This window comes from Ambystoma mexicanum, chromosome 4q (assembly GCF_040938575.1).
Source record: "Ambystoma mexicanum isolate Mex_15411 chromosome 4q, UKY_AmexF1_1, whole genome shotgun sequence".
Lineage (NCBI taxonomy): Eukaryota > Metazoa > Chordata > Amphibia > Caudata > Ambystomatidae > Ambystoma > Ambystoma mexicanum.
In genome coordinates this window covers 791,444,853-791,458,714 of record NC_090928.1, presented here as the reverse complement: position 1 = coordinate 791,458,714, position 13,862 = coordinate 791,444,853, and the positions used below count along the sequence as shown (strand labels likewise).

The window sequence follows — 13,862 nt, the reverse complement described above, 5'->3', positions numbered from 1 at the left end:
TCGACCTATAGACAGAACAAAGTATCCAGAAGAGCTCAGCAGATACAAGGACTATCCAGAACCACACTGAAGATGATTGGCACCCTGAACTCACTGTTGTTCCAGTAGAACACTGCTTTGCACTCCTCAACCTCAGAAGACCTGGAAGGTGCTTCTAACCTTTGGAGTGGTGGGACTAATCACTCTACATACCTCCTGGTTAATCTGCAAAAGAGCTTGTTCGGAAGTGTCCTGGGGCCATCCAGCAGACTGTCCAGCTCAACCCTTGTCCACCCAGAACTGCAAAGCACCTTTTTACCGAATGTTGTTGTCCTAGCCTCTTTGGACACGAGAGAGACGGCTGTATCAGATTGTGAGAGTTGGGTGCCCCTGCATCACTGTGCAACACTGACGGTCACTGAACACAGTTTTCCTGCATTTCTTCTTGTGCCCTAAATCCAGCTGCACCAGTGTTCCCTTTTGTTCTTCAACCAAATCAAGAGTTAAAGCTCTTGTTACAAACTGGACCTACATCTGCACCTGCATGCCTGTGCACTTTGAAGTTGAACCCAGGGCGGGATATTAAACCTCTGAAGGCCCTTTCCAGGCCTGCCAAGTTTGGAGCAAAACCAAGCTTAGGGCAGTGAGTACTGATACCACTTAGCAGTGGCCGCTTATTCATCCATACTGTTTTATGCACAGAGGATCCCTTGTGGTCCTCTCTTTGGCTTGGGTAGCCCCTGCTTCCTGAAGTCCTCTGAAAGGTAGTAGTAGCTTTGTTTATCGCAGCGGATCCTCTCCTGTCTCTTGGAACCTATTTTCACCTTCAGAATATTGTCCCTAACTTTACCAGTGTCTTCAAAAATGTACTTTGCGACTTTTACGCTCAACCAAGCGCTTTTACGTGTACCTCGAACATAGAGAACAAGCCTTCATTCATTGTAGGACTGGACTTATAAACTTAGGATTCTTACCGCTGACGTTTGTCTATGTTATAAAGGTTATTTAATGTATTCCCTTGCAGGTATTGACATAGTTCTTAACCTTAATACATTGACTGCAGTGATTGTATATATTTTAGATAGTGTATAATGTATTCTTGGGCCTAATAATTGATATATTTGTGAATACTTATGTCTAATGGTAATTCTTGGTGTTTCACTGTGTGTGCTCATTGAAGACATCTAATCACCCTCACTCCTCTTGAGATTTAGCCTTGACTGCTCTCCAAGCTACCGTGAATTGTTCTGGCTATCTTCCCAGAAGTGTCCCCTGTTTCACTAACAAGGGTGACCTCTTAAACATTGTCCATCAGGGCAGAGTTTAGAAATCCATTCTCACACCTATCCACACTAACAAGAAATGCCATATGCATATATGTCATGCATGGTGGTCACATGGATGCACGTGAATGGAGGATAGCACAAGGGCAACGCGCTGGTCTTGGAAGCAAGACCACGCGGATCAACAGAGGTTTGAATCCCGGATCCGCGCTTAGAAACCAAACTCAGGTATGGTATTAGGCGCATTATAAAAAACAATAAAATAAATTAGACTCAATCGTCGTGAAAATAAGATGGCCTCTCTCATTTCAAACATGTCAATCAAGATAATTCGATTTAAATTGTTGACCTTTCCCTCAACTAAAACATGCTTTAATGTTTCTGGCTCTCCCTCAACTCAAGCTTAATACATTTCAAACTCTCCTTTAACGAAAGCCTCTTCCCTCTTCTGCTCTAGCCAGTCTTTGCATGAAAGGCAGACCCCAAAAGTAATACATTCCTGTTGTTTCTATACTGTTTGCACACACCCAAAACACTTTGTCTAAATTACTGATAATGTTCTGAACAACTTGATTCATCAAATATAAGCAATATTTGGGCATTCCAGTTAATGTCTGAAAGGTTTCATACATGCTTCCCTAAATCGGTTTCCTTTTAAAAAAAGGAAATTAGTCCCATATGCTCCTGCCGTATTTCTTACACCATAATAGTTTGCTAAATCCTGTAACAACGTTGCACTTGATTGTTTGCCAATGTCATTAATAAATACATTCAGTCTCAGACATGTTATTTGCAACATTCATTTGTATGAATTTAAAGCTTCACCACATATCCCAAAAGGCAATGAATTTAAAATTCCCCTTTGCACAATGGCAAATAATTCTGAAAACTCAAGCACATCCTGGTAAAACCTCCATCTGACACCTTTTCGAACTCCAATGCAGTATGCAGTTCTTGGGGTGTGTTCTCCTATGGCAAATGTGCGTACCTCTGAACTAATAATAACTTGAGTGAACAATGAGTTGGTAAACATCTAAGAGTTTGTAGAGAGGGTTAAATTAGAAATTGCATTTTTAATAGATGAGAATGTGCACTCGGTGTGTGCTTTTTATGTGTCTTGGGATGCCCTTGTTTCAAATGTTTTGAATACTGGTTAAAGTTGTACACAGCGGATTACGTTCCAAAGGATGATATTTTGCATGATTTCCTTGCCAAACTTACAGCCCTACATTTCGGGTGGATGATCATGTTGCTCTTGATAGAAAGATTATTGTTGATGAAAACTAATTAGATAAAGCAAGTGCCCTGGGGTAAATGGCTTTCCAGTAGATTTGTATATGAAATATGGACATGTCTTCTTTGCAGTTATGCATAGGCTGTATGCATTGTGCACTTCTAAGATCCATGAGGAGGCTGTCATTTCTGTGATTCTGAAAACAATGTAACCCCCAACCACTGAAATCCATGCTCAATTCAAGCTTGAAACTCATGACTTTGATATACACATCAAGGTTAAATGGCATGATGCTGAAGCTCTTTGACACCAATCAAGTACAATTCATATGGCAATATGAAGGACATGATAATAAGAGAGTATTGCTGGACATTAATCATCTTCACAAGAACAGCCAGAGACATTGAGTGGGTGTAAGATTAATGCTGAACTATAGTTTGACTGGGTGGAATGGAAGTGTTTCTCAGATACCTTGTCGGCGTTTGCATCAGCCTTATCCTGCTCACATTATTCAGAGCAATGCCTGCAAATGTACCTGTGTGAGTGGATGCTAATAAATAATTTCCCAGCCAATATAGCAGCAGAGGTGTACGAGTGAAGGTTGTCCGCTACCGGCATTCCTGCAGTCATTCAGTTCAAGGAAAGAATTGCTGGCCTGAACTGTAGGTGTATAAATATTGGAATACAAAAAGGGTGCCATTTTTTTGCAGCAATATCATGCCTTGGAACCTCCTGGGGACACACCCGCAATCCCCATTTTTTTTTTTAATGGAGAGGGGTGGACCCCAACCACCCTCGCACCCATTTACCCCATAAATTATCACCATAAATAATATTTGTTTAAGAGCTTTGTTAGAGTACTTCAAGTGTCATTACACTAGGCCCCACGCTACGTAACCGTTGTATGTCTCACCGCCTATCAGCTTCCACATGAAAACATGGGAATGGGAAGGTATTTTTTTCTGCCTTGGGAATAGGAATTTGGTGAGTGACTTGTAGGAGGAGGTTGGTCAAAGGCTTGTGCATATATACAATTAATGAAGGTTGATAGAATCATAATGCTGACTCCACAGAAATGTGTCTGTAATCTTTGCTGGACAAAGGGGACAATGCCATAGTGGAAACTGAGTGCCTCCAACATGTGTTGGTCTTGTAGGAGGAATGTGGGCATAAACCATCACCTACTTTTGGAGTGCAACCATCTGGAGGACATCTGAAACATCGACATCACCCATTTTGAGTTGGTTGTTGGCTGTGTTTTCCTAGATGTTCAATCTTTATGATCTTTGGTGCCTTCCCATCCCCTTTGAGCCTCCCTAATGGAGGCAGGTGTTGGGTATTTCATGACTTCTAGGAAACATTCAAGTTAAGAATGTATTGAACGCTTGAGTAAGCTGCCTGCAAGAGAAAAAGTTTCACATGACAGAAGCAACTGCCAAAGCACAAATGAGGATGTATAGACACCCATTAATGGTATACATGCCTAACTGTTCTCTTCTGCAGTTCTCTAGTGTACCTGCGTTTGTGTATTTTAGCCATATTTTTCTCCCTCCTCCACTTGCTATCCACCTATACGGCTAGTATAATGTCTTGTGCCCTCTTAATAAAGTAGCAGATCAGTAGTTTTATGGTCAAGTGTGTGCATTGTTGAATAGGTAACCTTACCTTGGTCTCCAACACAATATTCCATTCTTATATGGTTGTATAGGTTGTGGTACTTTAATTGTTGTTGCTGCTGGAATTCATTATTATATATGGTCCTGTGACATTGAATATAGTGTGCTTTAATTATTGTTGTGTTGTATACACCAACTGTGTCTGGACTTGCTCTTTATTTTGTACTTTTGTTTTGCTCAATAAAAAACGTTTTCAAAAAAGAAAAACAAGAGTGCTGCGTAATAAGGGCCTGTGATGTTTACAAATACGTGATACTTTTGTTGGGGAGCTGTATGATCAAGTGTTTGATATTGTTGGGTTGCTACAGAACTAACTGTTAAGGGATTGGCTTATAAGGGTGTTGGGTGGGGTGCTCATGGCCAACATTTAAGGGTGTGTTTAGGTTGACTTCATGCTTGGTCACAGTGCTTTTGAGGAGTTGGTTGGCTGCCAGGAGTTCAGAGTACTTGGTGCTGGCGATTGTATGCTTTGTTGTAGTAAATGTGGGCCAATGAGTGAGAGCACATCTAATAAGAATGAACATGGCCAATACCTTGCTCTATGAGATGGTGCCCATTCAGGAGGATCTACATTCAAGTTTAAGCTATTTTGCCCCATCAGAGTACAAATACCCATTTGCGTATCATTTGATTTTCACTAAGTCAGGTGTGGCTGAGGTGTAGTATATTTCTAGACACACATTCAAGGGACTTGCGTCTGTATTACCCTCACTAACATGTGGTGAGGCATAGTAAGTGTGTGTTTGTCTAGTGGCCAGTCATTAGTGCATGGATGACTGTTGGGGAGACATTAGTGAAATCCAAAACTTCAGGGATACTTGTTTGGTAGAAATCCAAGTGCTAAATGATATGATCTGGATATTTGGACAGTGTAGCCTCTATAGAGTGGATATCATTGAAATCAATGTATTTCAAGGCTCAAGATGCAGTATTTGCTGATCGGTGGATAGGTTGGTCTTGGAGGTCTGGGTATTGGAGAGAGTGCCTGTGTCAAAGTACTGGATGGCTGAGAACTGGAGTTTGATGTTTTTATGTGGTTCCAGTGAATGCTGGGATTTGATGACCAGGGTTTTTAAAGGCTGTATATTAAGTATTGGAACCTGCATATTGAATGCTTAAAGTATGGATTCTAGTGATAATTAATTGTTTCGTATAGACTATGCAACCACAGTAGTTGCCATTTTTCACATCAGTGAATAACAGGTGGCACTGTTAACCAGTTTGATCATACACCATTTCTTAACCGAGTGAGGACAAAAGAGTCAGGTAATGCAAATATCAATAAGAAGTGTTATTTCGCTGTTTCACTCACTGAGCTATCTGACTTGCTTTAATGCTAGCTTCTACGTTTGTGACAGTTAAATGCTGAAAAGAGAGTTTGTTAGAGAACGAGATTTCAGAGGTTTTCTCTTCGGGTGTGGCTCTGAATGCCACATATTAAATATTGACTATTGAATGTTTTCTTTTAAAATGAAAAGGCCAACTGAAATGTCATATAGTTGCAAAAAAAAATGAAAATTTAATTGTATTTAGACACATTCTTTTAAAAATGCACAATTATACATAATATGCCTTAAAAATGTATTAAACATAACACATCAAACCAAGGAAGAGGTGTTCAAACACAATGCAGGAGATAAGCTAACACAGCACTTGATGTAATACTCCTAAACATCAAACTACAGTACTTTCTAGTCTATATGTACTTTGACACACAATGGGCCTCATTACGACCCTGGCGGTAGAGTGATAACTAGTGCTGCCGGCGCTGTTATCACTCAACCGCCACATCACGGGTGCCCCTATGGACTCCTGGTCAGACCAGGCGTGCAGGGCAGCACCGGCGAGCAGATCAGGATGGTAGCAGCGGTACCTTTATGAATGGTACCGTTGCTACCATCCTCCCCATTCCGGAATGGCCCGGTAAGTCGCCTTTTGTGAGACCTGGACCCGGACCTGAGTTTGAGGGTAACCATGCCCTTATTAAGGCTACCCCCAACCTCATAATGAGGCCCAATATGCTATTGCATAAGCACCTCAATCTAATTGAATGCCCCAACCCAACATGTGTCTGTCCTTACACCTATCAATGTTGGACATTCCTCAGGAGTACCTATGTTTCAAATGCATAAGTCTCCATGCACAAACAATTCATCAGAATTGGAACGTCCACAAAATGTATGTTCCTCCTGCTTGCTGTTGTGATCAATCATTTCCCAAATGAATTATCATAACTCCTGTGGATGTCTATCAAGTCAGTACAGGTATCTGCTGATCTCATTTCACACAAGTACATGAAATGTACCCATCCACGGTCACCGCCAAAATGCTTGTCTATATATGCTCAGCAGGATCTCAACAATAATGGTCTCCATTCTCCATATTAGTACTGCTTCAAAAGGTTTCTCTGCATATAAATCTTGCTGCTATTCTCTGACGTGCGGATCAGATGCTATGAAATTACAATGTGTACCAGAACGCCCACAGCTATCGATTGAATGTAGGAGGGGGTGCAGTTTAAGGGTTAAGAGGTTGGAGATTTGTGTGCTAAATAAATGTATGCTAAGGGATTGGATCCTTTGGCTGGATGTTAGGATTTGGTCCTAAATAGAGGATACTGTAAATTGGGAGATGTTAGAGCTCTAGAGATTGGAAGATTGCATGCTGGAGGTGTGGAAGCTGATGTTATCTAATTTGAAGTGTGGCATTTAAAGCAATCAATGTTGAGATTGGATCTCAGGGACTGGGATTTTTTGCTGATACTTAGGAGCTGGAAATTGGATGCGTGTGTTCTGCGCTGTCATTTTGCCTTTTTCGTTTTTTATTCATAAACATTTGCTTCGAAGGTAGAGATACTGGGAACAGGCTGTCTCCTGTTTTTAGGTTTGAAAACTAGTTTGGAACAGGGATTGTTTGGATGGATGAGTGTTGAGTGATATAGATTTTCAATGAATGGACAATAAATGGTTAAACTTTCTCAGAATTTGCGGATGTGTACCTGAGGCTTGGACAATGTAGAGACAAGATTTGTGGGAATGGGTTAAACAAGGACATTTCCACATAACTCTTTGTTTACACTCTGTATAAACTCTACTTCATGAATATCTTCTTGATCATTTTTTATCCCAGCTTAAATGCCAGAGAATTGGAATTGGAGGGAGGCTTGTGCCCATTACCAGTCTCAGTGTCAATGAGGAAATCCAGAGACTAGTCCATCATACGAACAGATGCATTTCGGAAATCTGGATTGGACTCCGCAAGCGTTGTGGTGTAAGCAAGGAATCATTAACAATCACCTCTAGCTGTCAATTTTCTGCATAATAAATGTCCACTGTCTCTGTCTTAAAGTATGCTTTTCACGGTAGGGTGCTTCCACCCTCACCTCACCTGATGATTTAGCCTCCTACTTTTTCTCTCTGCCCCTTTCTGAATCTCTTTATCTCTGTCTTTATAAATGATCCTCTGCACTTATTGCCTATGATTATTTATTCTTTGCCCCCATAATTTTTGTTATCCCTAATTTTTGCCTATAATTCATAGTATCTCTCAATTACCTCAGTCTGTTGTCGTCCCATAATTTTTGCTCCTTTCTGCAGTCACTTAATCCCTAAAAACACATTGCTCCACCCTCCTTTGGCTTTTTATTGCCTTCCCTTTCTCTATGTATTGTATCTTTGCCCCAAAACTGGCTCCCTTTCACTAAGTCTTGATTGCTTTTTTGTTGTATAGCTCTTGCTGTTTCTTTCTTTACTTCAATATAACATACCCCCTTTTATTTACCACTTTCTGTCCTAGTTTGCCTTTCTTACTTCACTCACTCTAAAGAATTTTAACTACATAATTATTGTATCTCTTTCTTTCTCCCTCCATCACCATTCATTCATTCAATTTAATTTACATTTGATTTTGTATAACCTACAAATAATTGTAAATAATGAAAGTGGGTTTCAAATTACGATCACTAATCACATGGGTAACTAAAAGGTAGATAGAAAACTATGCAACAAGGAAGGAATAATCAGAAAACAGTTTGAGAGAAATATATTTACCCTGACAACGTTTATTTCAGGAATATATTGTAGGCATGCTAGGCCATTGGGTCCACATAATATTTCAACTGTTTAACTTTCAGCCATGTTTCTTGATCAATTTTATTAATTGTACTAGTAAAACCAATATTTCCGTATTTCCTTCCTGTTCCAGAAACCACAAGAACTTAGTTGTTTCTGAAGTATTCAGAAGTATATGTTGTCCATTTTATTCAAATATTATTAAAGCAACAAAAAAACACTCTGAGGATTAAAAAGGGGACACAGAATTCATCAGTAATGTGGCTGTGGGATTATTACATTGGCAGAGGTGTGAAACAATAGAAATACATGAAACAATATGTTGGTTTACATATTTGTTCTAAAATCAGCAAAGTATGGATTCATAGTGTACTTCCTAATTGCTGTTTTATTGCTTTGCTGCGTTTCGGAATTAGAATAAAGGGGACCTTTTTCACTTTGCCAACATCATATGAAAAAGGATAAACACGTGTTGGACACAGTGTGTTTCAGCCCACAAGATTCTTAGCTTTTTCTCTCTCTCTAGGCTTTCATCAGGAATAACACATACCTCTAAACCAAAACCAATTAGTAACAAGTGATTCACATTATTTATTGTGCATAAGGGTCTGCCGTATAGATGGGGGTATCCTGCTACCTTGGCCTCTTTCAATTATTGGTTTTGCAAGGTGGCATTCATTCCATGAGATTTGAGGTTCTGCAGTGACCTTCAACAGGACCCTCTGAGCATGACAGGGCTTCACCTCCAATTCGAGGACTCTAAAGTCTTGCAATATGATGATGTTTCACATCGTAGGTTCTTAGAAGACCAGAGACAGTTACGTCTGGAGTCTCTACAGTCTATAGGCGCACTAAGAGTAGAGAGTGACAATGTGCGTTTTACCTCTTTTGTTTCAAGGTGTGTAAGTTTCCTTTCCTGTATAAGAGTGTCTCAGTCCATGAACATTTTCCACACATTAATCAATAAATCATGTGCAGATTTAATTCATAAAGGTCTGTGATCATGTTTCAGCCTAGCATGCACTCACTCAGGGTTTCTGAGCAATGTGTCCCCTACACATCATACATAATAGCTGACCCTTAATTGGCTGATCTCGAACATTTTATAAGGGGCCCCCAATTAGATGACAAAATTCTGTTTATACCAGGTTTCTGCCAAATTGATATTAATGCAAATATAGCTCTAAAATGTTGATCAATTAGCAGCGGCTTTTCAAATATATAATGACCACCACATGGCACTGATTCTTATCAAAAGGAGAAATGAGCATGAGGCTGGAATACAGCTATTCTCCAGGTTATGAAAGCTTCCCAATGGCCGACAAAGCTAGGAGCACTGAACAGTTTGACAAAAGATACATCATGCTACGAGATGTGTAGAATAAAGTACGATCCTTATGTTTTGAAAGATACATTTAATTACAATGTTGTTGTCCAGCAACAGAGGATCCATCTTTTGAGAGTAAAAAATAAAACACCAAAACGTCTTTATAAATTAGAAATATAGTCTGGGCAGATGATACAGGAATAATCTCCTAGTACACACAACACCCCTTTACACAGCACATTCTCCATTAAAGTTCATTGCAGCCTCTGATCTTTCTTAAGATAATGACACAACTACATAAACAATCCATGAATCTACTTTTTACAGAACCCATTTTCTTTTTACCCATGATGCCACTCCGCCTTATTCAGTTGAGTCAGCTAAATTAATCACATTTCTCTTTTCCTACTTTCCTTCTCGGCAACTAAAATCTTATCCTCAAACCCGCGGTTTGTTTCCCTCTGACGGACCCTGTCTTGGGCTTTAGCCCAGCCATTTGCTCCCTCCCTTTTCTTTTCCCCCCTCTTTCTTACTCTAGCTGTCTGTCTCGCTTTCCCTCAATGTCTCTCTTTCTCTCTATCTCTCTATCTTTCTCTCTATCATGGTCTCTCTGTCTCTTTCTCTCACTACCGTTCTCCTCTTGCTCCATTTCTTTTCATGTTCCATCGTTTATCCTCCTTTCTTTCTCATCTTGCTAATCCGTAGAACTGCATCCATCTTTCATTCTCCTCATATTCCTTGTTTTACGTGTGTTTATGATACCTCTGCTCTTCTTCCTTCATGTCACTTATTCGGACCTTTCCTTCGCATCTCTCCCATTCTCCATCCTACAATCCACCCTTGCTCACTGGCATTATCTCTAGAGTATTATTTCTCTCATTACTTTCCCAACTGTCTCTCTCTCTCAATCAACTATTTCTCTTCGCATTTTTCCCTGTTCATCACGTTTCTTCTGTCACCAAAGCCTCTTATTCCTTCACTCATTCTCTTTTTTCATGCTTCCTCTCTCAATTTCACTTTCACGTTTACTGTACTTTTCTCCTCTCATTCTCTTTCTCTCTTTCTTTCTCTCACTCTTGCTCCCTTTCTCTCTCTCTCTGTCTCTCTCTCTCTCCCTGAATCATCCACACACCATGTGGTTGTGCTGTCGTCTCTCAATTTTCTGTTTTGGCTCCCCACGCTCCCTTTCTATCAGCCTGTACATGTTTGTCTCTCTCAATAGTGTCTTTCACTTCTATTTTCTCTCCTTTCCCACTCTCCCAATGCCCCCCTCTCTCTGATACTCCAGCCTCCCCCTCCTCGTTTTGCTTGTCCCCCTGCCTTTTTCACAGGTCCTTGTTTCTCAGTTATTTCCGACTACCCTCATGTATGTGCATTGTATATTTGTCCCAGCTTTGATAGGATGGTTTGCTTGAATTGTATATTTAAACGTCTTTCCTGTGTTTTATTTCAGCGCAATCATTATACTTATACCAGCGGACAACGTTCTACCTACAGGAACTGGGCCTATGGACAACCTGAGCGCTGTGGAAACATGTGTGCGACTCTCAACATCCTCAGTGAGTGTGACGAGGAGGATAGTGAGAGAGACAGACAGACAGACAGAAAGACATACACACAGGCAGATGAGAGGCACACGAACTTACTGACTGGGGAGAGAGAGAGAAGAAATAGCTAAATGAACTGATGATAGATGATTGTAATAGCAATGCGTGCATAGACAGGCATGAACAAGGTCATGAAACATAACATAAAAGCAGAAGTGTTACACCAAGCAGGGTAAGAGAAAGAACACAATAAACACAAAGGGGGACTGGAGATGGGTTTGATACCATGTACATTATCCCAAACATGCTTTCAAACAACAACTGCACAGGTTACGTCAACTGTTTGTTGTGTATTCTTTATTTTCATTTAATCTAAATCACCCTCCAACCATACTAAACTGAGCACTCTGTGGTTGCTACCCCTAGGTACTGTAGGTGTGCCACCTTTCTAAGGCGAGGGGACAATGAGAGTCTGACTCTATTGCTCAAAAATACATTTAAAAAGAACAAAGGGACACTCTAGCAAGGATCGCTATTACTCTACTTTTTTTGAACTTGCACTGTTTAAAAACAATGTTTACTTATACAAATGTGTGCTAGAATAGTGCACATATTTTAAATTATGAACATGGGGTATCCCATTATTGGTGGGGAAACCCTAAATGATATTGGGTGACCGGTTTCAGTGGCTCATGTTAGTATGGCCACTTTCTTCTGGAACTAAGATGCTTCACTAGTTAATGAGCATCAATTCATCTGACACCTACGCATTCTTGCCTGGCAGAGTGGGTGATCACAGCACTCCATCCGGCTTCCTCTGCCCTCCTGAGCCTTGGGAAGGTACCGTGACCTGGTTTTTTGTTCTGTTGCTAGTTTTGTTGTTCCTCGAGGCCGCCCGTGCTCCTCTTTTCCCGGCCTCCCTCCCTCCCTCCCTCCCTCCCTCCCTTCCTTCCTTCCTCCCTGTGTCCCTCCTCCCCACCCACCTCCCAACCCGCTGACCCACCTGATTGGCTCACGGAGCCCCGTTGCTGTGTGTAGTGTGGCAGGATGTTTCACCGCACTCGCCATTCTTGCCTGGCAGAGCGGGTGATCAAGCACTCCATCCGAGTTCCTCTGCCCTCCTGACCCTTGAGAAGGTACCGTGACCTGGTTTTTTGTTCTGTTGCTAGTTTTGTTGTTCCTCGAGGCCGCCCATGCTCCTCTCTTCCCGGCCTCCTTCCCTCCCTGCCTGCCTCCCTCCCTTCCTTCCTTCCTCCCTGTGTCCCTCCTTCCAGCCCGCCTCCCAACTGGCCCACCCCCGTGATTGGGTCACGGAGCTCCGTTGCTGTGGGTAGTGTGACAGATTGTTTCACCACGCTCGCCATTCTTGCCTGGCAGAGCGGGTGATCACAGCACTCCATCCGAGTTCCTCTGCCCTCCTGGGCTTTGAGAAGGTACCGTGACCTAGTTTTTTGTTCTGTTGCTAGTTATGTTGTTCGTCAAAGTTAAACGTTTGATACACACTTAGACTGCGCCACCCACGTTTATTACTTGAAAAAAACGGTCACTCTTCTTTCAGTAATGTTGGAGCAAATTTAATTATTGGTAATCTCCCATTGCCCATTTGAATGTTGTTTACACGTGTTTCAGCCTCTCAAGGGCCTTTTTCAAAACAAAACCTTTTTTGAGGTCAAAATACTTATTAAATAATACTTTCTATTGGGATTCCATCTCTCAAAAGTCATAGGTTAATCCCTTATTTAATAAGTAAAAGGTTTTGTTTTGAAAAAGGCCCTTGAGAGGCTGAAACACGTGTAAACAACATTCAAATGGGCAATGGGAGATTACCAATAATTACATTTGTTCCAACATTACTGAAAGAAGAGTGACCGTTTTTTTCAAGTAATAAACGTGGGTGGTGCAGTCTAGGTGTGTATCAAACGTTTAACTTTGTAACCAAGGGAAGGAGGGGATTGGTCCTTCCCTAAAACAACACACCAGCGCAACACCGGACTGACAAAAGTGTTATTTAGGTCGCTGGGTCAAGTAGCTGCGCCCAGAACAAAACCCCAAGCATAAATCAACAAATGTTGTTCCTCAAGGCTGCCCGTGCTCCACTCTTCCCGGCCTCCCTCCCTCCCTTTCTTCCTTCCTCCCTGTGTCCCTCTGACCCACCCACCTCCCAATCCGCCCACCCCCTCCTGATAGGCCTCCTCCCCCTTTTCTCTCACCTACCCTGGGCAGCCTCTGCCCGGCAGCCCCGCAGCTAGGGGCCCCAGGCAAAGGGCGGCTCCTACTTGGTGACTCCCTGTTAGTGTCTGCAGGTGTCCGCAGGGGACGCCTGGGACGCCAGCAGCCAGTTACCTTCCCTCCCACCTGCTCGTGTTCCACTTCCAGCTATTTTTATAGTGTGCCTGCACTGCTTAGTACTATACAAATTTCATTGTATAAACTAGGCCTTTCTGTCTCCCATTCAGGAATCTCAAACTTAGGTGTGCTTTCTCTCCTTTTATTGCTATAACTTGCACTGTACCAGTATTTAAAACTTAATATCTGCGCTGTGAATACTAGGCCTTCTGTTTCCCATTCAGGAATCTCTAACCTAGGTGTCTCCCTCCTGTCTTTGCAATAATGTGCTTTTGTTAGCTCCTTAATCCTGAGTGTTGTCGTTTTGGCCCTGCCGAACTTGCCTACCTCTTGTTGCCTTGTCTGCCTACTCTTCATCCTCACCAGTGTCTCCCCCTCTCCCTTTCACCTCTCTCCTCTC

General features: G+C 41.7%; 1 protein-coding gene across 4 annotated transcripts in view; it reads left to right on the top strand.

Moving 5' to 3' along the window:
• Window positions 1-13,862, top strand: part of LOC138467995 (proteoglycan 3-like) — a 46,253-nt gene that overhangs the window by 20,285 nt on the left and 12,106 nt on the right. For all 4 annotated transcript variants that reach the window (XM_069608353.1, XM_069608354.1, XM_069608352.1 and 1 more), the window contains 2 exons: window positions 7,302-7,442; window positions 11,023-11,128. In XM_069608353.1, coding sequence (XP_069464454.1) covers window positions 7,302-7,442; window positions 11,023-11,128 — 247 coding nt within the window. The remainder of the gene's footprint in view (window positions 1-7,301; window positions 7,443-11,022; window positions 11,129-13,862) is intronic.